Source organism: Anastrepha obliqua, chromosome 1, assembly GCF_027943255.1.
Source record: "Anastrepha obliqua isolate idAnaObli1 chromosome 1, idAnaObli1_1.0, whole genome shotgun sequence".
NCBI classification, from domain to species: domain Eukaryota; kingdom Metazoa; phylum Arthropoda; class Insecta; order Diptera; family Tephritidae; genus Anastrepha; species Anastrepha obliqua.
Genome location: NC_072892.1, coordinates 174,409,353 through 174,434,989, shown reverse-complemented (window position 1 = coordinate 174,434,989; position 25,637 = coordinate 174,409,353). Strand labels below are relative to the sequence as shown.

The 25,637-nt window shown below is 37.6% G+C and overlaps 1 protein-coding gene across 4 annotated transcripts in view; it reads left to right on the top strand.

Moving 5' to 3' along the window:
• LOC129241503 (tyrosine-protein phosphatase 99A) overlaps positions 1-25,637 on the top strand; it is a 181,119-nt gene that overhangs the window by 149,322 nt on the left and 6,160 nt on the right. For 3 of the 4 annotated variants that reach the window (XM_054877895.1, XM_054877886.1, XM_054877867.1), the window contains exons 6-10: positions 17,786-18,072; positions 18,134-18,483; positions 18,541-18,707; positions 18,774-19,329; positions 24,101-24,369. In XM_054877895.1, the coding sequence (XP_054733870.1) occupies positions 17,786-18,072; positions 18,134-18,483; positions 18,541-18,707; positions 18,774-19,329; positions 24,101-24,369 (1,629 nt within the window). The remainder of the gene's footprint in view (positions 1-17,785; positions 18,073-18,133; positions 18,484-18,540; positions 18,708-18,773; positions 19,330-24,100; positions 24,370-25,637) is intronic. The other variant, XM_054877877.1, reaches the window with a different exon arrangement.

The window sequence follows — 25,637 nt, the reverse complement described above, 5'->3', positions numbered from 1 at the left end:
ATTTATCATTTTTGCCTGGTCGTCGCTTTGCGATGGGTAATTTTTTGTTTTTTTTTACCGTTAACAATAACTTTGTGGCATTGCTTCCTCCTCTTCGAGTTTAAATAGAGCGAATATTATTTAATATTAAAGTACCCGCCTTCCTATGCGCCTTCCGAATGCGCCTCTTACATTTATGTACTTGGGGCCATTATGGAAAGAATATCTCGGCTGATGCTAAAAAATGTTTGCGCTCACTCTTCACGAAATGTTTCTGGTATCTTTAACTTTCTCATACCTTAGCAAATATTTTTTAGTGCTGACTATGCCTTTTTACCAAATTTAATCACTAGAATATCCACCTTGATCAAAAAGTTCCCGGAATATATTCAGAAAATTCAAATTCAAGTTTATTACTCAAGAGTGGCATTGTCGCCTTTCAAGTACTCCCCATCAACCTTAACGCACTTATGCCAGCTTTTGATGCAGCTCTCAAAACATTTTGTGCACTCTATTTACCATATAGCCATCCGAGATGTCTTTAATTCTTCCATAACTTAAAACTCGTTCCCAGTAGTGTTTTTTTTTCGCTCGTTCATACAGAAAAAATCGCAGGAAATCAGGGATCGGATGAATTCAATGGTTAACTAACTGACTTCTCAAAGGATTGTTAACACGGACAAATGCCGGAAATGCAGAGAGGATGTCTAGGAAACTTTAGAACACCTTCTCTGGTCCGTTTGTCTGGCATTATTAAAAACGCGCTTAAAATGCCTGGAAGCCCCACTGTTTGAGGGACTGGATGACATCTCAAAAGCGGATTTCCCAGCTCTGCTTAGATTCGTCAAAAGCGTTGGCATCCTACATGATGTCTACTTTCAGTGTTCATAGAGGTCGGTCGCCATCTGGTATCGTATATATCATAGAGACCAAAAGTTCTATTCGTGGCTTAATGCTAACCAGGCTAACCCAACCTAACCTGTCTGATCTTCTGGAAAAAATGTGTGATGTATAAGTGCAATACCGTTGTATTTCATAAAAACCGTGAGCATCGCTTTCTTTTTTAACTGAAAAAATGAACGTAATTTTTCTGGTCTTAGTTCATTCGGAGCTCTCCACTCACCCCCTAATATCTGGACTGTATGTCGCACTCATAAACCAACATATCGTCTCCATTATAAGAGCGTGTGACGAATGTTGAGTCAGATTCGGCCTTGGAATTTATGTATTTGGAGCTGCCAAAGGCGTCTCTTTTTTGCATGAATTTCAAGTCCTTTGGGACCAACTTTGCAGTAACACAGGGCAAATCCAAATCATTAACTACAATGCCCTGAATGGATTCATAAGCTGTGTTAAAGTCCTCCGCCAGCTCTCTTATGGTTAATTTGCTGTTGTTGATCAAATTTTCTTTCCCTTCATTGTCTGCGACTACGTTCGTCATCCTCGATGGACTCAGGAGCTCTTCTAAAGCGTAGGTCGGAGTTCTTCTATGTTGGTTTTTCAAAATCCCTTTATGCTCGGAATGATCCTATTTCTAGAACCTTAATTGAGTTTAATAAAATCTCTAAATTTGTTGAGATAGATTTTTCATTTTCAAAAGATCACCGGACTCAAGAAATATTTTTCAGATTTTCGAGAAAAAAAAACGACAATTAACCGACCAAAAAATCTAAATTTTTGAAAAAAAAAATCCTTCCATCAGGTACGAGTTTTTTATGTTTTTCAAAAGCAGAATAATTTTTATTGAAATCTACCAGGCGGTTTTTGAGGTACAGTCATCACCCGTTCAAAAAACATAGTTTTGAGAAAAACGCATGTAAAGTTTTGCTATGGCCCGAGGAGCGCCCGAAAGGCCTTTGTTTATTGTTCAATAACTCGAAAAGTATTTGTCGGATTCACCTCAAATTTTCTCACAATACTTTTAAGACATTATACTTTAAGAAAATGCAAAAACAAAAATCCAGTTTTTTTTTAATTCTAACTACCCCTTAATGGAAGAAAACACCTGACATCGTCAGCAGAAAAAAATTCAAAAATAAACGCAATTTTTGAACCACTTGAAACTTGCACTTTATTATACCAAAAGTGAATGAGCTATAAAATTCTATACTCGAAATGTTCCTAATAGTTCTGAGTAAAAGGTTAGAAATTTTAATCAAAGTTTGCAGAATTCTTACAAATTTTACGTAGTCTCTAGACCAGAGTTCCCCAAACTTTTTTATGTCGTAGACCCCTTGCCAATGTTTTTCCGTGTTGGGTAGACCCCCTACTTACCTGATATTGATTTCCTGTAAATTTCTAACTGTAGTGAAGTGCTAGTGCTAAAAACTTAAAGTAAAAACACATGTTAATTTATACATTTATTAATTGAATATTAATTGAATTTAAATTAAAACTACTCAAAATAAAATTTTGTATCTATTATGTAAAATATACGTAACAGAAAATAAACTATAAATAAAATAACATAAGCAATAAGTCAATATTTTTAGTGAGAAGGATGAACCTGATGCTTTAATAATAAATTATCAACATTTGGCGTCAATTTTGTAAGGGTTAATCTTAGGGTAAGGGTTTCTTTTTTTCGTTAGGAGATTGGTAACAGCGCTGAACCCCCTTTCCAGTAGGTATGACGATGGAAAGGAAATTAAAAATTTCCTCGCTATATTCCATAATGCGGGATAAGTAACGGGTATGTTGTTTTGCAGCCAGAATTGCTGATATCCGTTCTTACACTTGACGTTTTCATTAATTGACGTTGGCAATATTTTAATGGTTAAAACGTCATTTATTACATTCTATAATATACAATAAATTTTTTACTTCATAGGTGCTTTTATAAATAATGGATATATAGATATTTTGATATTATAAGATAGTATGATGTAAGTAAATAGGTACTATCAGTGTATGTGTTGAGATCCACTATCGCGGACCCCCATTTTCATTTCATTGACCCCCAAATTTTTTTTTCGCTGACGCAGACCCCTTGCAGGTTGTCATAGACCCCCAGGGGTCGATATAGACCACTTTGGGAATCACTGCGCAAGACTTTGCCTTGACTTTCCTACTATTATCGCGATTGACGTCGATGCTCTAGCTGATCAGCTCTTTCACTCTTTTGAAAAAGTAAAAAATTGATTGATTCATGGATCCAATATCGGTTTTGTTGTAGTATTTTTATAAAAAAATAATTGGAATTATAAAAGTAATAAATATTATAGTCAAAACCTATCAACAAGTGGGTTACATTTTCTTTTGACGTTGTCTGTGCATAGGCAAGCGTATAAGCCGCTTTTCATTATTGCCATAAAAGCAACAGTAACGTTTCTGCTCCTAAAAGTGTTTGAATGTCAAAACATTAACTGAAGCTAGACTGTGTGAAAATTTTTTTTCATTTAAATGGCTTAAATGTTCGCTTTAGTGAATGAACCTTGAATAAATTACATATTTTTTTATGCCGCAATGCCGCTAGAGAGTTAGAGAGCATTAATGTACCTCACAACTCATAGTTTTTACCGTTTTATTTTATTTTTTGCCTTTTTTTTGTTGTTTTGCTTTTCCTTTTGCTTGAAGCAATGTTTAGTTCGACAGTAATGATATATTTTATCGTAAAAATGTCACTATTAGATGCACGAAGGTGAGCCGCGGCGTATGAGTAACATCAACTTCAATGGCATAAGTCACAAGCAGCTATCAACTATCAACTTATATAATTACCTAGCACACTTTGTTTATTTTAAAATAATTCTAAAGCAAAAGCACATACATTGAGGAAAAACTTTTAACTAAAATGTGATCGCAGTAAATTCTTTGAATATTCAAACAAACCCGTTATTTTCTTGGTAGATGGCTGTAATTGTCAATGCCTTGTAAAGTTTTGTTAAAAAAATTTCAAGTTTATGCTCGTGGTCGAGCTGACATTTCACATTTAAAAAAAATATGTTGCTGTTTTGTTGTTGTTGTTGTTGTTGTTGTAGCAGCATAAACATTCCCCATACATGGACGGCGAATGCTGCTGGAATGACAGTCCTTGTCCGGATATAAATCCCGGTCGTTCCGGTAACGTAGAACCGACTGTCATGGGAAAGCTGTTTTTTGTTTATTCCATTCAGTTGTGAGTTACAGAGTGTCAAGATCTGCAAGTTAAATACATTGCTGCTCAGAGCGCTATTGGCCTCCGGAGACAATTTCCTGTAGGACATAGTAGCATCTTGAAGCAGATCTCCCCTTCCTTCTCTGTTCTTCGCACTGATCTCTCCATCCGCAAACTGTGTTTTGAGGGTTGTGCTAGGGCTATCTTTCCGAGCAGGCAAGACTGGAAGGAGGGGATAGTCGGCACGGATATAGGCACCTCTGTTTTCACTGACGCATCCAAAATGGAATGTGGTGTGGGAGCGGGAGTTTTCTCTAAATCAGCCAGCATTTCGGTCTCCTTTAAACTACCGGAAACGAGCAGCATTTTTCAAGCAGAGGTCTTTGCGATCCTGCAGGCATGCAAAATGCTTCGGAATCGCTGTTGGGAGGGAGACATTAAAATTTTTTCCGGTAGCCAAGCTGCGATCAAGGCCCTGTCGTCACCGTACTGCAGCTCTCTTCTGGTGAACTCCTGTAAGGAGGAACTCAAACGTTTCGAATGTGCAGGAAAGATTTCCCTTATCCGGGTTCCTGGGCAGAAGCTGTGGGGAGCCGCCAGAGAAAGAGACTGTTGAACACTTTATCTGCAAATGTCCGGCTCTGGCGGCTAGGCGCTTGAGATTCGTTAGCGTGCCCTTTGGGGATGACTTGAAGAAATTCTCCAGCCTAGATCTCTGGCTGTAGAAGGTTTTCTTTGGACAGGTAATGGTCCACATTATGGCATCAAAACAGCACGTAAGTGCTACTTGAAGTGTGCCTGTGACACTATAGCTACGAGTATTTTACCTACCTACCTACAGGGTGTCAACAATGGAAGTCAACAAAGAGAAAATTCGGTATATTTTACAGTTTTTCTTTGACAAAGGCGAAAATGCGAGCCAGGATACATAATTCTGAATGATGTTTATGAAGCCGATATTATAACAGCTAATTACGTGAAATTTTGGTTTCGTCCATTCCGTTCAGGCATTTTTTGACGTGATAACGTCTTATAATTCGATTTAACAGGCTGCACGCACGAAAAAATGTGTCGTTACCTTGCTCATTACTGTTCATATGTAGTTACCTTGCTCATATTAGTGTTACCTTGCTCATATTAGTGTTACCTTGCTCATATTAGTGTTACCTTGCTCTTTAGTGTTACCTTGCTCAGTAGTGTTACCTTGCTCATATTAGTGTTACCTTGCTCTTTAGTGTTACCTTGCTCATTAGTGTTACCTTGCTCTTTAGTGTTACCTTGCTCATTAGTGTTACCTTGCTCATATTAGTGTTACCTTGCTCTTTAGTGTTACCTTGCTCATTAGTGTTATCTTGCTCATATTAGTGTTACCTTGCTCATTAGTGTTACCTTGCTCAGTAGTGTTACCTTGCTCATATTAGTGTTACCTTGCTCTTTAGTGTTACCTTGCTCATTAGTGTTACCTTGCTCTTTAGTGTTACCTTGCTCATTAGTGTTACCTTGCTCATATTAGTGTTACCTTGCTCATTGCATTGAATGAACTGCAAGCGAAAGCGCGGAAGGAACGACAAAGCAAACAAAGCAAACGAACGGCAACGTTCGACATCTTGCTCTCCCCTACTCAAGTGAGCGTATATATGTATGTATATGCGCATATGTACATATATAAATTCACGTATTTGTATTTGCATATGCCTTCTTATTGATTATTATTAATTTGATATACTTGAAGAATTTAAAATAAAACCAAGTTTGTTAATAATACCTGTTGTTTTAATGTTATTATTATTAATTTTTTTATTATATATGAAGGAAAAAATGTATGGTAATATTTACCATATCTATACTAATATTATAAAGAGGAAAACTTTGTTTGTTTGGTTGTAATGAATAGGCTCAAAAACTACTGGACCGATTTTAAAAACTCTTTCACCATTCGAAAGCTACATCACGAGTAACATGGATTATATTTTATTTTGGAAATAGGGCTCGAGATATAGGTCAAAACGTGGACCCGGGTAACCTTCGAATGTGTATGTACAATATGGGTATCAAATGAAAGCTGTTGATAAGTGCTTTAATACGGGGTAATTTTCATACCTATTGATGACTAGGGTCTGGAAATATATGCCAAAACGTGGACCCGCCGTGTCTTTGCACCGAATTAAACCAAACTTCCACACATTGTTAAGGAGGTATTGAAGATGGTTTCCGTATAGTTTGGGTACCTATTGGTAGATAGGGTCTCGAGATATAGGTCAAAACGTGGACCCGGGTAACATTCGGATGTGTATGTACAATATGGGTATCAAATGGAAGCTGTTGGTGAATGCTTTAGTTCAGAGTATTTCCATCCGCTCCGTGACTAGGGTCTCGAGATAGAGACCAAAACGTGGACCCTAGAATGTGTTTGTACAATATGGATATCAAATGAAAGCTGTTGATAAGTGCTTTAATACGGGGTAATTTGTTATGTTATGTAATGTAATGTAATGTTATGTTATGTTATGTTATGTTATGTTATGTTATGTTATGTTATGTTATGTTATGTTATGTTATGTTATGTTAAGTTATGTTATGTTATGTTATGTTATGTTATGTTATGTTATGTTATGTTATGTTATGTTATGTTATGTTATGTTATGTTATGTTATGTTATGTTATGTTATGTTATGTTATGTTATGTTATGTTATGTTATGTTATGTTATGTTATGTTATGTTATGTTATGTTATGTAATGTAATGTTATGTTATGTTATGTTATGTTATGTTATGTTATGTTATGTTATGTTATGTTATGTTATGTTATGTTATGTTATGTTATGTTATGTTATGTTATGTTATGTTATGTTATGTTATGTTATGTTATGTTATGTTATGTTATGTTATGTTATGTTATGTTATGTTATGTTATGTTATGTTATGTTATGTTATGTTATGTTATGTTATGTTATGTTATGTTATGTTATGTTATGTTATGTTATGTTATGTTATGTTATGTTATGTTATGTTATGTTATGTTATGTTATGTTATGTTATGTTATGTTATGTTATGTTATGTTATGTTATGTTATGTTATGTTATGTTATGTTATGTTATGTTATGTTGTGTTGTGTTGTGTTGTGTTGTGTTGTGTTGTGTTGTGTTGTGTTGTGTTGTGTTGTGTTGTGTTGTGTTGTGTTGTGTTGTGTTGTGTTGTGTTGTGTTGTGTTGTGTTGTGTTGTGTTGTGTTGTGTTGTGTTGTGTTGTGTTGTGTTGTGTTATGTCATGTTATGTTATGTTATGTTATGTTATGTTATGTTATGTTATGTTATGTTATGTTATGTTATGTTATGTTATGTTATGTTATGTTATGTTATGTTATGTTGTGTTGTGTTGTGTTGTGTTGTGTTGTGTTGTGTTGTGTTGTGTTATGTCATGTTATGTTATGTTATGTTATGTTATGTTATGTTAAAGTATATGTTATGTTAATGTTAACTCATTCTCTATATCCATACAAAATATGTATCAAACAAATAAAATTAAAATTTTCTTTTGAAAAATGCAACCATTCAATCAGTATTTTCTTATGACGTTATCACGTTAAACTATCGTCAGTAAACCGACTTTGCAGACAACCTCTTTTTTTTTATATTACAGAAGAGGTCGAAAATGTCGATAAAACCACAGAAATAATCGCAGTTTATCGGCATGCTAGTTGTTGTTGTTGTTGAAGTGGTTCAATACTTCACTGAAATAATCCGAATTAGTTACCAACACCGTTTTACTACCACTCTCGTGTGATGATGTTTTTTTTTTTTGTTTGTTTCCAAGTCAGATCCATTTAGTGAGGTCCAAGTATAGGAGCAAATCCTTTATCTCGCTGTCTGAGATCTCCTTAATTTGCTGTAGGAAAGGCTTACCGAAGGAGCGGAGTCGTGCCCTGGTTAGCCCCGGACATTCAAATAAGTAGTGGAAAAGACTTTCCTTCGCCCCTTCCGCTTGACAGCTTCTGCAGATGGGATTGAAGGGGAGGTGGGGTCTGGCTGCATGCTCCCCTGCTTTCCAATGACCTGTAAGGGTTGCAGTGATGCGTGAGATGTTTAGTCGAGAACAATAAACAGGTGCTTCGTCCTTTGGATTTTATATGACGGCCTGTGTTTCTTGTTGTAATGCATGTAGTTAGTTGCTTCCATCTTCTTTCGGCTGAAGCCTGACAGTGTAAAGCAATGGATGCTTTTATTGTGTTCAGTGCGGTGGTTGTTGTTGTTGTTGTTGTTGTAGCAACATAAATATTCCCCGTGCATATACGAGGAATGCTGCTGAAGTGACAGTCCTTGGCCAAATATAAATCCGGGTCGTTCCGGTTACGTAGAACCGACTATTGTGGGAACGTTCAGCGGGGTGGAGACTGCCACCGCCTCTGCTAAGTCTAGTGTCGAACCTTTTCTTGCGAGCTCATCCGCTATCTCATTACCGCGTTTGTTCCTCTGACCGAGAACCCATATCAGAGTGATTTCAAGCCAATGACTAAGCAATTCCTCCTCTACACTGTAAGACTAGTTTGGATGTAATGGAGTTGGAGTCTAAGGCCATTATAGCTGCTTTCATCGCTGCTCTCTGAGAAGATAGCTACCCACTTGCACCCACTTCCTTGGAAAGTTTGAGTGATTTGCATGCCTCTCTGATCACTAAAAGTTTTGCCTGGAACACGCTGGCATAGTCAGAAAGTCGATTTGACTGAGATAGATGGAGTGGCTCCGAATGGAAGCCAGCTCCCACGCCACAGTTCATCTTAGGACCATCGGTATAGATTTCGATTGTCGTATCTTCCAATCACCCTCTCTTTGCTCCATGTGGCTCTCGGTGGAAAACGTACCGTAAAGGCTTTCTTGAAGTTAAGGTCGGGGACTGTGTAGTCTGATCTATTTTAGAGCAGCGAGGGTTCCTGTAGGAGGTAGAATCTTACTGTGGCCGTACGACCTTGTCTTAGCATCGCATAGGCGCTACAGATCGACTATAAAACAATTTTAAACCATTTGAGCAAAAATTTTACCCTAAAATTATGAATTCCTTTTGGTCCATACTAATATTAACCTTGAATGACGTGTTGGCATTGCGCATTCAAAAAAATATATAAGGCTGCATTTTTGTGGCTTGTAATGAGACCCCTTTATATTTACAACTATGTACATCCACCCATACTCTTGAGCGGAATGAAATCACCTGCCAAGCATGACTGAACAAAAAATGGGCTCTAATAAGATTTTGTACTCCCCCCTACACATCGAAGGCGAACGAAAAAAGTGTGAAAAACTGTATTTGTGCGCACCATTGCCTGGCAACTGGTTGCTTATGTAAAGGGTGATTAGGTTTCAAGGGCCGGTACTGATTTTGAATGAAATATAATTTTTTTAGGAAATTCTTAACATTTCTCCTTATCATGATAATATTGATATCGCTCATTTACGTATTGAATAAAATAACGGCCAAATGGCCGCCGCAGTCTCGGCGGCACACCTCCATCCGATCGTCCAAATTTTCGATGACGCTGAGGCATAATTGAGGTTCTATGCCGTTAATATGTCGAATTATCTCATCCTTTAGCTCTTGAATTGTCACTGGCTTATCGACCTTTTCTTCTATGTAACCCCAAAGAAAGAAGTCCAACGGTGTCAAATCACATGATCTTCGCGGCCAATTGACATCGCCGCGTTGTGATATTATTCAGTCATCAAATTTTTCGCGCAAAAAAGCCCTTGCTTCGTTAGCTGTGTGACAAGTGGCACCGTTCTGTTCAAACCACATATCATCCACATCTATACCTTCCAATTCGGGCCATACATAGTTCGTTATCATCTCACGATAGCGAACACTATACCACAGTAACTGCCAGACCGGCCTCATTTTGGAAAAAATACGGCCCAATGATGCCGCCGGCCCATAAACCGCACCAAACAGTCACTCTTTGTGGGTGCATTGGTTTTTCGGCATTCACTCTTGGATTATCATTCGCCCAAATGCGGCAATTCTGCTTATTGACGAATCCACTGAGGTGAAAATGTGCCTCATCATTGAAGATGATTTTCTTCACGAAGTGCGCGTTATGCACTTTGATTTGAACGCCCGTTTTCATAATAAGCCTGAATAACTTTAACGCGTTGCTCAATTGTGTGTTTTTCCATAGTTCAAATTGAGTTAATCTGAAATTGAAAAATGTTATATCAAATGTAGAAAAAAGCTTCACGTTTAGGTGTGGTTCACATTCAACATCGGCCCTTGAAATTTAGCCACCCTTTACCATTGCAGCTCCCTCGTCACTGCAATTAATTCACTTCCCCAATAACCGAATTCTTACCGCACCCACTTTTGCGTTCGTTTGGCGCTGAAAATTTGACACCCTTTCCTACTTTTACCACTTTTTATTACTTAATTATTATTGTTGTTGTATGTACGTCACCCCGAAATTAATAAAACTAAACCGTCAACCAGAAACGCTTCAACTTTCATTCTATTGCACACGCGCCTCGCACCCACACACATACATACACATAGAAGAAGGCGAATATTTTCAGCTGCGTAATAAATCAGCAAAATTAATTTGGCCCTTTCTGGCCGCCGCGGCAAATGCCCGTGAGTCACGTTGCACTGTTGTCTATTTTTCCCTCTTGTATAATACAGCGAATTATGAGCGAAGGAGTATTATAATGCAAATTATGGGAATTATAAAAAGTGAGCTACATTAATTGCAACTTGTTTTTGGTTAATGGTTTTTGCTTTTTTGTTGTTGTAAATTTCTATTTTACTCGTTTGTTGGCATGCGATAAAAAATTAGTTCCATTCAATCCACTTTTCGTATTTTCAGCGTTTTTCTCTTTCATTTAATTGAGTGCTTAGGGACCTCTTTACCCGGCCATTGCATTTATACTATATTATATTACATTTATTTTTTGCGCCATGCAGGCGCACAGGTGGCACCAATGCGAGTGCCAGCCATTTATGGGCGGCTGATAAATGCAGTATTTGTTGCAATTTCTACCAGTTTAGTTTTATAGCAATTTTAATGGTATTTAATGTACTCAATGTATCTCCTGCCTCACTTTTTATAATTTTTTTTTTACAGTGTATGAACTAAGTCGAGTTTTTATTAGTTCATTGCTTTATTGGCTGCTTATGAAATGAATGAGCGTTGCTGAATGGCTTTCAGTGAAATAAATATTTGCATCATTTATGCTGCTGCAGTCGAGAACCCCATTAAATACGCTGCATTAATTTTGCACCCAAGTGATTACTAAAAAATACTAATTAAATGATTGTGGATGAAAGCTTTGGCACGCACATGGGCCATATGCATGTGTGTGTATGTATATGTATATTAACTCATTTTTAACACACTTTTATTAGCTCGGGTTGTATGTATGTATGTATGTATGTATGTATGTATGTATGTATGTATGTATGTATGTATGTATGTATGTATGTAAAGGAATCTTTGAGCTTAATTTTCACTGGCTTCTAAAAATCTGATCGACTTGGAATTTTTCACACCTATCAAGGACCGATGACAATACAATAATTTGATAAAAGTTTTTAAAAATTTTCCATTATCCTTATTAGGATTGCCAGGATTAATATTTTCTGTTTTTACCTGTGGGCAAAAAGTAAGGTGAATTTGGTTGTAAAATGAAAAATCTTTATTTCTAATGAAATCCGTCTTTTATGCGTATTTAACCCCAACATCTACCGTTTCTACTAAATGTGTCTTATAATACATTCACATATAAGTAGATGATCTACTCTTTCGCGCTTAGCTCAAAATCTGTAATTAAAAAGCGCGATTTCCCATACAAAATTTGTCTCCCAAAATCTGAGATTATAAAATAATCCTAGATAATAACGATATTTTGTGGCATACAACCCTGTGTTTACTGTGTTATCGATAATTATTATTACGAGTGTAAGGAGAAACATCAAAATAAAAACTAAATGAAATGGGAAAGAAAACAGTTCTGTAAACATAATTTTAGGGATTCATTTTACAGAAAAAAGCGTGTGTCCCTGAACGTTTTGTCCTCTTGTTACTTATTATAAAATGTAATACAGCAGCTAGTCCTTGACGATTTGCGCAGACTGCTTCAGGAATATCCAGCTCGAGCCTAGGTTTTTGTTCCAAAATGTACTTGTACTAGAAGCGATCCATATTTCCTTGAATGAAAACGAGGTTTCCAGCTCCTGTAGCTGCAACTGCTCCCCAAACCATGACACTGCCACCACCGTGCTTTACAGTCGGATCTGATTCTTAGGATCCATGGCAGTGTTTGGTTTTCTCCAAACTTTGGCTTTGCCGTCGTATCCAAATATGTTGTATTTGGACTCATCAGTGAATAAAACTAGTTTCCCAAATTCTATTCCCTTATGAGGTGCTTTTTTGCAAACTCCATACGAAGCTTTCAGTTTTTCTCGCTTATAAGGGGCTTCTTGCGAGGAGTTCTGCAGTTGTTACCTTCATTATTAAGGGGTCCTGCTTATTGTACGTGGGTGGACAACAATTTGATACCTCTCGGCTACCTCCTGGGCCAAATCAGTAGCATGTATTTTCGGATTCTGATTCACTGCTTTGCGAATAAAGAATACATCTCTCCGGTTGAGCTTCTTGGGCCGGCCACTACGCGGCTTAATCTCCAGAGAATTGGTTGTTTCAAAGTTTTTACAAATAAAGGTGTTTTTTTTAGAGGTTAGGTTTTCAAGATGAAATAAAACGTATATAATTTAATGTTATGGCCAAGAATTTAGCTTTATTATAAAGATAAGGGTCTGCCATTATGTTTTAAAAATGATTTCGGGCAAGTGGCCGCCGCGGCTGGCTCGAATAAATTCCAGCCGAGAGGCCCAATTTTCGACCACTTTTTGCAGCAATTCGGGCCGTATGTCAGCAATAACGCGCCGAATATTCTCTTCCAAGACGTCAATCGTCTCGGGCTTATCTGCGTAGACAAGCGACTTCACATAGCCCCACAAGAAATAGTCCAGCGGTGTTATATCGCACGATCTTGGAGGCCACGCCACAGGTCCACGGCGCGAGATAATGCGCTCACCAAAAGTTTCCTTCAATAAATCGATTGTTGCGTTGGCTGTATGGCATGTAGCGCCGTCTTGTTGGAACCAAAGGTCGTCCACATCAACATCGTCCAATTCAGGCACGAAAAAGTCATTAATCATGGCTCTATAACGCTCTCCATTGACTGTAACATTATGGCCGGCTTCATTTTTAAAGAAATATGGACCAATGATTCCCTCTGCCCATAGAGCACACCAAACAGTGACTTTTTGAGGATGTAACGGCGTCTCAGCAATGGCTTGTGGATTATGTTCACTCCAAATGCGACAATTTTGCTTATTGACATACCCATTCAACCGAAAGTGAGCTTCATCGCTGAACAAAATTTTCTTCGATGCGTCGCGCGAACCGAACCATTATTTTCGTAATAAATTTGCACGATTTGCAAACGTTGTTCAGGTGTAAGTCTATTCATTATGAAATGGCAAACCAAACTGAGCATACATCAAGTGACAGCTGTCAAAAAGACCATCTACGAAAAAAGTAGTGCCAACTTGAAAACCTAACCTCTAAAAAAAACACCCTTTATCTTAAAAATATTGTGTGAAAATTTTAAGAGAATCCGATAAGTATTTTTTGAGTTATTCAAGAATTAACAAAGGACGTTCGGGCGCTTCGGTGCAGATAGCAAAACTTTAAATGCGTTTTTCTCAAAACTATGTTTTTTGAACTGGTGATTCCTGTAACTTAAAAATCGCTTGGTAGATTTCAATAATATTTATACTGCTTTGGAAAAACAAAAAAAAATCGTGATTGAGCGGATTTTCTTTTTTTTAATTTCCATTTTCTTTTAATTAACTGTCGGTTTTTTTCTCGAAAATCAGAAAATATTTCCTGAGGTCGATATGTTGTTAATTTTGAAAAAAAGCTTCGATCAGGCGCAAAACTATATATTAATAAAACTAATTTCTCTTGTTCGATTGATTTTCGATGAATCTCCAAGGACTTGTGATGATCACCGCAAGAGACTTCTGGAGAAACCCTCTCCACACAAACACCGATAACTTTTACAATTTTTTTTTAGATTTTTTGAAATTTTGCTAAAGTCAAGTTGAAACATGATGTATCAATGCTATGTTTTTATTTTTGTAAAATAAAGCAATTGACTAGCAAAAAAAATTATTGAAAATCACCATTTTTTCTGACTACCCCTTTTTTTAAACTATTTATTTATAAGTAATTATTGTTTCAGTTGCAGGTATGTTATTTTAGAGTTATTTTCCAGGGTTTTTTTTTTTTTTTTTTTTTTTTGTAACAATTTTAGTATCTGTGGTGTGCACAATGGCCGACACTTCGACCTAAAATATGTTTTAGAAGTAGTTAATACAAGCCCTGCTAGTATTACTGCTACAACAGCAACAACAAGCCCTGGTGACTGGCACTACTACCTTAAATATATTATATCAGGTTTTATTTAAACTGCCTCAGGCTGGGATGAGTTGTGAGCCAAATTTTCCGCCTTGCGTGCAAATTCCAAAATATCTTCAACAGAAGCATTTTTGATTTCATTCTACTCCAATTAATCTCGATTGCTAAAGCAATACAGTTGCAGAAGATATGCTCTGTGGTTGCATCATCGTCCAGATAGAGTCTACACTTTGTCTTATTCCCAATGTGAATTTTTGAGAAATATTGGGTAGTCGGAAAAAGTCCTTTCGTTTCTAATCAAACTTCGACTCATTTTTTTTTATATTTATAATAAACTTTATTAAACCAAATATGTACCATTTTGGTCGACCACCTTTTGCCATTTTTCTTCTAGAGGCATTATTCCATCAGTGTAAAACTTTTGTGGTTTCTCGGCGAAAAACTGCGACAAGTAATTTTCACAGGCTTCTCTTGAAGCCAACTTTACTCCATTAAGGGAGTTCTGGTGGATGCATCAATGGTGGATGCATCAAAACTTCTCAGCCAAGCTCTGCCAGTTTTTGCCGAGTCATCAAAGATGTGTGTGGCCTAGCGTTGTCCTGATTGAAGACGACGCCCTTTCTGCTGATCAGTTCTGGCCGTTTTTTTTCGATTGCTTGCTTCAATCTCATCAGTTGTTGACAGTAAAGTGTGGAATCAATCGTTCGAGCAGGCTGGAGCATCTCATAGTGGATGATTCCTTTCCAATCCCACCAAACACACAGCATAACCTTTCGAGGCGTCAATCCTGGCTTTGCGACCATTTGTTGTGCTTCACCACCCTTGCACCATGACCTTTTTCGCACATTATTGTCGTATTTGATCCACTTTTCGTCTCCTATTACCATTCGCTTCAGAAATGATTCGATTTCATTTCGTTTCAGCACAGAATCGCAGATGTTAATTCGGTCCATTAAATTTTTCACAGACAATTTATGTGGTACCCAAACATCGAGCTTCTTTTTGTAGCCAGCCTTTTTAAATGGTTCAAAACCGTTTGATGATGAATGGTTAATGCCTTGGCGATATCATGGCAGCTTATGTGACGGTCCTGGTCAATCTTTTCCATAATTTCATCGACTTTTTCAATGATAGGTCGACCGGAGCGAGGTGCATCTTTCACAACGAAATTTTTAGAACGGAAGCGTGCGAACCAATGTTGTGCTACACGAACTGATACAACATCGTCTCCGTAAACTTCATTATTCCCTTTTTTATACAAAAATTTCAAAATAAAGCGAATTTCTTCATTATTTTCACTCATTTTTTAACAGCTATAACTTTTTTTTTGGTTAAATGAAGCTTAAAGAGTTAGATGACTCCAACGACATCTATTGACAAAATACGAAAAGACTTTTTCGACTACCCAATAATATTTTAAGTATATTTTAAAGCTGCATGATAACATCGATATATATAAATATGGTATATAAGCTGAGAATGGCAAACTGTGTTGACATTTCTGTTCAATGAGGTTGGAAAGCCATCATGAATTCTTTAACACCAGTACAACGCTCCCAAATTGTGCAAATTTACTTTGAAAAAAAAAATGTAGCTGTGGGCGAAGTTCATAGAGCGCCGATACGATCGTTCTCAACATCTTGGCTGCTGTCCTTCGACTACGTGGAAAAATTTACGTAAGGATCTTGGCTTACAAGCCATGCAAGAATTGAAGCCAGATGACCATCGTTTGCATCGCATTTTTACTGATTGATTCAGATTAATTGGAAAAGGATATTTACATGGTCCAGATGGTTGCCTTAAATATTGGCGGGACTTTAGGCAACCACGGCAAACGCGCCATAAGCGGAACTACGGTGGCGGGTCTTTGATGATTTGGGCCGATTTCCGACATTGAGGACCCCTGGGGAATATTGTCGGCCCGTATTTATAAAAATGGGCGGTAGCTTGAGACAGCTAATGCCTTCTAGAAAGTTCTTTTCAACATAAATTGGATAAACTTGCAAAAGTGGCGTGTTTATAAGTTAAAATTTGTCAAAAATCATAAAATTTTCGTTCAACCAGGTGCATATCGAAAATAACTCAGCCAATTTGAGTACTATATTACATTTTGCGTTAAAACTTTGAATTATTTACTATCACTTTTCAATAATCGAATTTATCGATTATTTCCTATTATTATTAAAATTTTTAAAATAAAGGAACTTTTTTTTTGCACAGCAGAAATTAAAAAAAAAATGCAAATTACGTTTCATAAATTCAATTGGTTTTCTTAATCAGCTGCAAAAATTTAAAAATATACCTATTATTTCCACGGCTAGAATGTCTTAATCCTGCATATAATTGGCGCATATACTCTTTCTGGGTGTTTGGCCGTGCTCCTCCCCCTATTTGTGGTGTGCGTCTTGATGTTGTTCGACAAATGGAGAGGCCTACAATTTCAAGCCGAATCCGAACGGCAGATATTTTTTTGACAAAAATACACTCGGAGGGTCGCCATTGCCTGCCGATCCGATCCTGGCGACCGCTATTAAAAAACACTTTTTTTTATTTTGGTCTTTCATCGAGATTCAAACCTATGTTCTCTCTGAATTCCGAATGGTAATCACGCACCAAACCATTCGGCCTACTACAATAACCAAATCGTAACTGAGTCAAAGTTACGCGAGTCTCGCGAGACAGCTGAAGCTCTTCGCCTACAATGGGTGGTGGTTGGACTGTGATAACGGCATTCGGGAGTCGGGAATTCAGGAAGGTGGTGAGAGTCCCCCTATAATTGTCGTTCGATGTCTTTCCGTATACTGTCCGGTCCAGTAGTTACAGTTGTGAAGTGTTGGATATTTACGAATTCTTTACTTCTCTTAAATCGGTGTATAGCTTTTTGGAAAATAAACTCAGTTTCAGCCATTTATTCTCCAAATCTAAGCAAAACTTCTTCTAACAGCTGTATATTATACTCAGCACCCATGTTTGGGAAAATAAGCTAATTGGTATAGTTGCGCCTTACGCCACGCTTGCCCAAAATATGAGAGCATCCTCTCAAGTTTCAACATTACGCAATTGCTTTTTCCCGCCACCTAAATTAAACTTATCTCATTATCTTATTTTTCAGCTAATCGAAATTGCAGTTAATCAATCGAAATTGCAGTTAATTTTCTACCTAACCCCAAACATTTATTAATTTCTCAAATTCTCTATCCGCAATTTTAACAAACTCCATCCTTTTCGCTTTTTCTCTATTCCAGCAGGAAGTGCTTTCATGCCGCCTACTATTATTTGGATGACCCCCCGCACCATCCCAATTTGCCGCAGGTGGACTGGGAAGCACCCGTCGAAGTCGCAGGCGAAATACGCGCCGCTGTACCCGTCAATGAGTTCAGCAAGCATGTCGCCTCTCTGCACGCTGATGGCGATATTGGCTTTAGTCGCGAGTATGAAGCTATTCAAAACGAATCAATCGACGATTTACCCTGCGAACATTCCCAGCATCCAGAGAATAAGCGTAAAAATCGCTATCTGAATATAACAGCCTGTAAGATGATAGATTTTAATTTCAAATACTTAATCACTAAAATGTCACCTCTTCCGCGCAGACGATCACAGCCGCGTACACCTGCACCCCACACCCGGACAAAAGAAAAACCTTGACTACATCAATGCCAATTTCATTGATGGTTATCAGAAATCGCGCGCCTTCATCGGTACACAGGGTCCACTGCCAGACACATTCGATTGCTTCTGGCGCATGATTTGGGAGCAGCGCGTGGCTATCATCGTGATGATCACCAACCTGGTGGAGCGTGGTCGCCGAAAATGTGACATGTATTGGCCAAAGGATGGCGTCGAGACCTACGGTGTCATACAAGTGAAGATGGTTGATGAGGAGGTCATGTCCACCTACACAGTGCGCACCTTACAGATCAAGCACTTGAAGGTAAAACAGGTAAAACAGCGCGATAGTTAGAAGTTGTTTGTAAATCATTTCTAAAATATTTTATAGTTAAAGAAAAAGAAACAGTGTCAGACCGAGAAAATCGTGTATCAATATCACTACACCAATTGGCCCGATCATGGCACACCCGATCATCCACTGCCAGTGTTGGACTTTGTGAAGAAATCCTCTGCCGCAAATCCGGACGATGCGGGCCCCATTGTAGTGCATTGCAGGTATTTACTTACATTGTGTGTGTTCCTTACTAGAAGTGAACTAATTTTTCTGCTTGTCCCTCACAGCGCTGGTGTCGGGCGCACAGGCACCTACATCGTCTTAGATGCCATGCTCAAACAGATCCAACAGAAATTAGTCGTAAACGTATTCGGTTTCCTACGACACATACGCATTCAGCGTAATTTCCTGGTGCAAACCGAGGAGCAGTATATTTTCATACACGACGCCCTGGTCGAGGCGATCGCCTCGGGTGAAACGAATTTGCATACCGAGCAAATTGAGGAACTGAAAAACTGCACACCCTATCTGGAGCAGCAGTACAAGAATATCATACAATTCCAAACGAAAGACATACACATTGCATCTGCGATGAAGCAGGTGAATTCGGTGAAGAATCGTGGTGCCATATTCCCGATCGAAAGCAGTCGTGTCCACTTGACGCCCAAGCCGGGTGAGGAGGGTAGTGACTATATAAATGCGTCATGGCTGCATGGCTTCCGGCGATTGCGTGACTTTATTGTCACTCAACATCCGATGTCGCACACTGTGAAAGACTTCTGGCAAATGGTCTGGGACCACAATGCGCAGACCATTGTGCTGCTGTCATCGCTGGACGAAATTGTAAGTGTTTAGTGTAAGGCACAAAAAAAAACGTGTGTTGGTGTTAGGAAATTTCTGAAAAGCCTTTGGTAACTAAACCTTAAAGAAATAGGGATTTAGTGAATGTCTTGGTACTGGCTCAAATTTATAAAAAACAAGTGGGCGTAAACATTTTTTATAAACTAAACTATTCAAGTTAAAATATTTAGAGTTTAATTTAACAATTTTTTCTTTCTTATGAAATTTTACTCGCCACTAGTTGAGCTCGCAAACCGCCTACAGGTAGATATGTTAGATAAATTTTCTATGAGGTTGACACTTCCATCTTATGGTCTTTTGTGCACTCTACTCATCACTGTACTTCATCCAGACCCAGTTCCCTTATTAAACTCAGGATAAAGCTGGGTTGGATTGAGCGTATGTGCCTTTCGTCCGGCTGCAGTTGGCCGAGATGTCTCAACCTTCCCCGCGCAATAAGGCTGCATTCAAGGAGAAGTTGCATTGGAGTCTCCTGGGATTGGTCGCAGAAACAATAAGAATCAGTGGACCATATCCCGATATTGTGCAGATGACTGCGCAATCTTCAATGGCATGTGGGAATGCTCGTGAGCGTTCTCAGATTATACTTGGCGAGAGTCTTTCAAGCCTCTTTTGGTTGTACCCGCCCAATAAAGATTTCGTCTAACGTAGCCCCATAGTTTGGCTCCTAAGCTTCTCCTTGATGGTGTGTTAGCCCATAGCAAGGAAGGCATACAGGTTACTTGTTTAAATTAAGTGTTATACCTTTTTGGATAGCTGGGTATGGGAATAAGTGTCCGTTCTCGTAAAAGAGGTGACGCTGCTGATACTATTTTTGTGTTTGCTCTAGTAATATTCTGTTGATTTCGAAGGTGTATATGTGAGGTCTTGATCGCAGTAGTTGACATTCGTTTGAAGCGTAAAGATCATTTTTTATCTGACGCCAAAAATGTCTACGTTCGTCCCGAAAAAACAGCATTTGCGGGAAGTCATGCTTCATTATTACCTTTCAAAAAAAAAAGTGCAACTGAAACGGGTCGCATATTGATGAATATTTACTGTAATCACGCTCCATCAAATACAACTTGTAAAGAGTGGTTTCGACGCTTCAAAGTTCTAATTTCGACGTGGGTGTTAAAGATCGCGAAGCGGCACCGAAAAAATTCGAAGATACTCAACGACAACAATTATTGGATGAAGAGGCATATTGAACCCGTAATTAAATGTCTAAAGAGTTGGATGTTAACAGATCAACCGTTGGTAAAAGTTTGCACGCGATGAGAATGGTCCAGAAATTAGGTAACTGGGTGCCACATCAATTGAAGGCGAGGGATATCGAGAGACGTTTGGTGACGTGTGAGATGCATCTTGAACGGCAGAAAAGCAAAGGTTTTCTACATCGCATTGTCACTGGCGATGAAAAATGGATCTATTCTGATAACCCTGAGCTTCGAAAATGTTGAAGCCTGCCAGGTGAACCAAGTCCATCGACAGCGAAAAAGAATATTCATGCTTCAGAGGGTGAGACCAGAAAGATACCATCTATTATGAACTCCTTAAAGCATCTGAAACCATCACCTGCGATCGTTACCGACTGCAACTAATGCGTTTGAATCGAGCTCTCAAAGAAAAGCGGCCGGAATGGGACGGTAGAGATGACAAACTGATTTTGCTGCATGACAACGTCAGGCCACACGTTGCTAAATCGGTCCAGAGATATTTAGAGGGTCTTGGGAAAATTTGCGTCAGACATTTCACCTTCGGATTACCATCTGTTTCGATCAATGCAGTCAGCCCTTATTGGAGAGCAGTTCACTTCTTACGAGAGCATCGCAAACTGGCTCAATGAATGGATGAAGTCAAAAGAGCTCGAATTTTTCGTCAGAGGAATTCTTACGCTGCCTGAAAAATTATTATTAGGACTGAAGTTGTAGCTTCCAAGGGCACATACTTCACATAATATCACGTTTTATTTAATTGTTTAAATAGATCGTAACTTTGGCTAAGAAAGCACGGAAACTTATTCCCATACCCCTAAAATTTACAGAATAGTTTCCGTACAAATTTCTCTTTAATGATCTGAAGAGAGAGACACTTAATCAAAAATCATAAATTCAAAATTGTATCAAGTAGCTATTTTTAAGAGTCAGGAAAGAATGGAAGGAGTCAGGTGGAAATTTTATTAATAACTTTTTAATTCATATACTTTTTAAATAGAAACAGAAAGAAATCGGACTCTAGAACTAATATTTAAAAAAGTGGGCGTACAAGCAAAAAAACCAAATTTTTTTAAATAATCTCTAAACTCGAAAACGGCCAAGTTTTGGACTTCATTTCATGTAAGCATATTACATCAGAAATAACCTAAATTAAAATGTTCTTAAGTATCTAAAACGACTTTACTGACACCTCTGTGCCCCAAGACGCTCAGATTGTTGAAATAAGTCGATTTAGTCATGTCTATCCATCCATGTAGATACGCATATTCCACATAGTATCCAAAGTAGGTTGGTATTGAGGGCAAAATGACTCAATAACCACACCCCCTCCCTAGGTAGGTAGGTAGATAGCTGAAATGGTTGAAGTGCCAGTCTGGCACTCCTCAAGTAGCACTAAAGCGCAGTTTTGATACCATTGTGAGACTCCAACAGGCAGATATCTACAGCCAGCCAGAGCTGTTGATATAATGAAGAAGATTGATGGGATTTAGGTTGACGCACTGCCCCAGGCTGTCGTTATAAAGGAGCACCCAGTGAACTGCCAAGCCCGAACATTTACAAGGAAAGTGCTCAGCAATCTGCTTCTCTGCAAGATCTCCACAGCTTCTGCAATGGGGATTAAATGGTAACCCTAGCTTTTCCACGTGTGTGCCGATCGTCCAGTGGCCAGTAAGCACAGCTACGAATTTGGAAATTGAATGGCGTGGAGTCTCCAGGACTTTCTGAGTACTCCTTCTATTGTACTGCGGCCAAAGGGGTTTCGAAATAGCACAAGATGAAATGGAGATCCATCTTTTCTGCGCTTCGCTGAGAAATAATTTGTGCAGTTCCCCTTTAACAACTGTCAGGGGGATGCCGATGACCGGATAGGAGGCCAATTCAGTCCCCTTCCTGGCTAGCTCATCAGCAATTTTATTTCTCTCTATGCTCCTATGTCCTGGAATTGATCAGAGAAATGTTAATCACCCCTTCCCTTGTAACTATAATTTTCAAAACCGATAAAAAAGTCAAATCTCCTTTATAAATTAAGTAAATTATTCAAATTTAGAATAAATGATAAAACCAAAAAAACACTACAATGCAAATAAAACTTACAAAAATGGTCATTACCACGCCCACTTGTGTGTAAATGAGTATATCTCGTTAACGACCTAATAAAACTCGCCCAAAACTTGGTACACCTATTGCGCCCCACCTCATTTAGATCCGAAGATCCGACATAAATTTTAGTGAGATCGGAAAAACCACGTCCACTTTTTTTTATTTTAACAGTAAATTTCCGTTGCCCGTCTCCAATTGAAGTTTACTAAATTGTACGCCGTTATATAGTGTTCGGGCCGGACTGAATTTATCGCTTTCTTACTTGGTTTTGGTATCCGTTTCATTATTTCAGCTGCAAAACTGCGCAGCATTTTCATGCCTGGAAACGAAATAATTTCAATTTGGTATGAAAGTTTAAGGGGTTACATGGGTTTCGTTGGTTCAAAACAGCCTTTGGAATGTGTGCGCAGCCACTTTTATTGTTACTCAAAACTTTAAACGCGTTTTTCTCGGAACCGTGTTTTCAAAGTCGGTTGTCAAATGTTCTCGAAAACTGCTCAACCGATCTTGATGAAATTTTACACAGGTGTTCGAAATACAATTTACTCGTGCTCGAATGAAGGATTTTGTTTTTTTTTTTCAATTACAACTATTTAAAAAAAAAAAAAATATCAAGCAAATTTGACCGAAATTTTCATTTTTTTGGAAATATGTCTGCCAACATTCCAATTTTTACTCTTTTTTCTTTCCTTCGTTCAAGCACGGTCTTTATGGTCTTAACTAAAACACTTATTTTCGTTTTTTCATTTCTGATGAGCCTGACAGCTGGAGTTATGCTGACAACGTGGACGCACCTTTTTTTCGAGGGGTCACCGGAAATGACGTCACAATGGAGGAGTTTTAATTTTTTTTTTTTTTTGAAAATTTAAGAAATTATTCTTTAAATATGTATCTATAAGACAGAAAAAAGTTTGAATTAAATAAATAATTTTTTACATAGAAAAAAAAATATTGAAAATAGGCCTTTTTTACCCGACGAAAGCCATGTAACCCCTTAAGAATCGTATAGTAAAGCCCACAAGACTTCTTGTATTCTCAGTTAATATTTTATCTCTAATTAAATTTTAAATTATTTGCTTGAGTCTCTTTCGAAAAATTTGAAATTGAAAACAAATCGAAATAGCTGTTTCCCCCCTTGTTCACTCCTCTCGGGAGCATAGGGCCTCGACAAAACTTGTCTTGCGTTGGTTTCGTTAATCTATTTGATATCTGACAGGGTAGGTGATTAGCCTGCCGAAATACCTATTTGTGATATATTTAGTAAAACTTCCCGTAAAATATTTTTGTAGAACATTTTAACCCGTCAACACTTGAATTTAAAAAAATAATAAAATTTTGGAGGTCGGGTTAAGTGTAGCAGTGACAAAGAAGTTAAAGGTCTACAGACGAAAAAAATAATAAATATTTCCCCTTATAAATGAATTTGTATTTTAATGGCCGCTCTCGTTTTACAGAATTTCGCACAATTTTGGCCCGATGACACGACACCCATCGAAAGCGATTACTATCGCGTCAAATTCCTACGCAAAACGAACAAAAGCGATTATGTTAGTCGTGATTTTGTCATTCAATCGATACAGGATGATTATGAGCTCAATGTGAAAATGCTGCATTGTCCCAGTTGGCCGGAGATGTCCAATCCGAAGAGTATTTACGATTTTATTGTCGACGTGCACGAGCGATGCGCCGATTATCGCAATGGACCGATTGTCGTTGTGGATAGGTGAGTTTATGTTTTTGCGCACATACACATGTGTTCAAAATAATAGTAGCGCGACGAGTTACCAAATTTTAACTATTTTTTTGGATTTTATTTTTTACATTTTTTTTATAAAGATATAGAGAATACCGCAATGAAAACCATATAATTGAAAGATCCAAACGCTTTACAAAATTGGAAAATTCACAATTTCAAAAAATATGGCGAATTACTAAGTTTAAACACTTTTTTATCTTTTTTTTTATTTTTTATGAAAGTAGAGTGAATTCTACAATGAAGACATAACTAAAATCTATTAATTTTGTATAAAATTCACTAAAAGTTTATAAATTCCAAAAAAATACAAGAAAATTTTAAACTTTTTATTATAATAACTTATAACTCTTTTAGAAAAAGCCTGTGTATGCAATGTTATACCCCATTCAATATTAGTATAACAAAGTACAAATTTCAAGTGGCTCAAAATTCCCCTCGATTTTTCGCAATTTTTTTGCTTTTTTATGGTAGTCGAAATCGGACATTTTCTTCATTAAAAAAAAAAATTCGAGCATTCGTTTTTTGGAAAAAGATTCTCAACATCTTATGCTAAAAAAATTATCAAAAATCAACACATTCTTTAAGCGACTTTAAACTTATAAAATGCATACCCAGATATGTTCTAGAGATTAAAAATTTAAATTTAGTAAATTTTTGTGAATTTCATACACAATTTAGAGCTTTTAGTTATATGGTTTTAATTGAAGAATTCATTCTTTCATAAAAAAAAATAAAAAAATAAAATAAAAAATAGTTCAAACTTGGCATTTCGCCGCGCCGCTATTATTTTGAACACAGGCGTACATATATACATATGTGCATACTGTAAATACTGTAAGAATTTACGCAGCAAGTAACTCTATAATGTGTTCAAAGTAAATTATCTACCGACCGACCGCATGCGTACTTACATGGACTTATTTGTCTATGCAGAAACTTAGCAAGGGATGTCATCTTTTGCAGAAACAGAAAAACCGTGACATGTATCGGAAAGGGGGCATTGGTTATATTTGCTAAACAAAATTATAATCCAGCACTTTTAATTCTTTTCATTCAAAGCTTGAGATCAGCTTAAAAAGCTTGGGCTTAAATTTTACTTCATACCTGCACTTATATTCGACACCTTACATATATCGTCCTTAAAAATGTTGTAATTTTATTAAATTAAATAATGGCAACAGCTTTATGTTGCTCGCAGCAAAAATTTTCCTTATTAAAAAATAGAATATACAAAT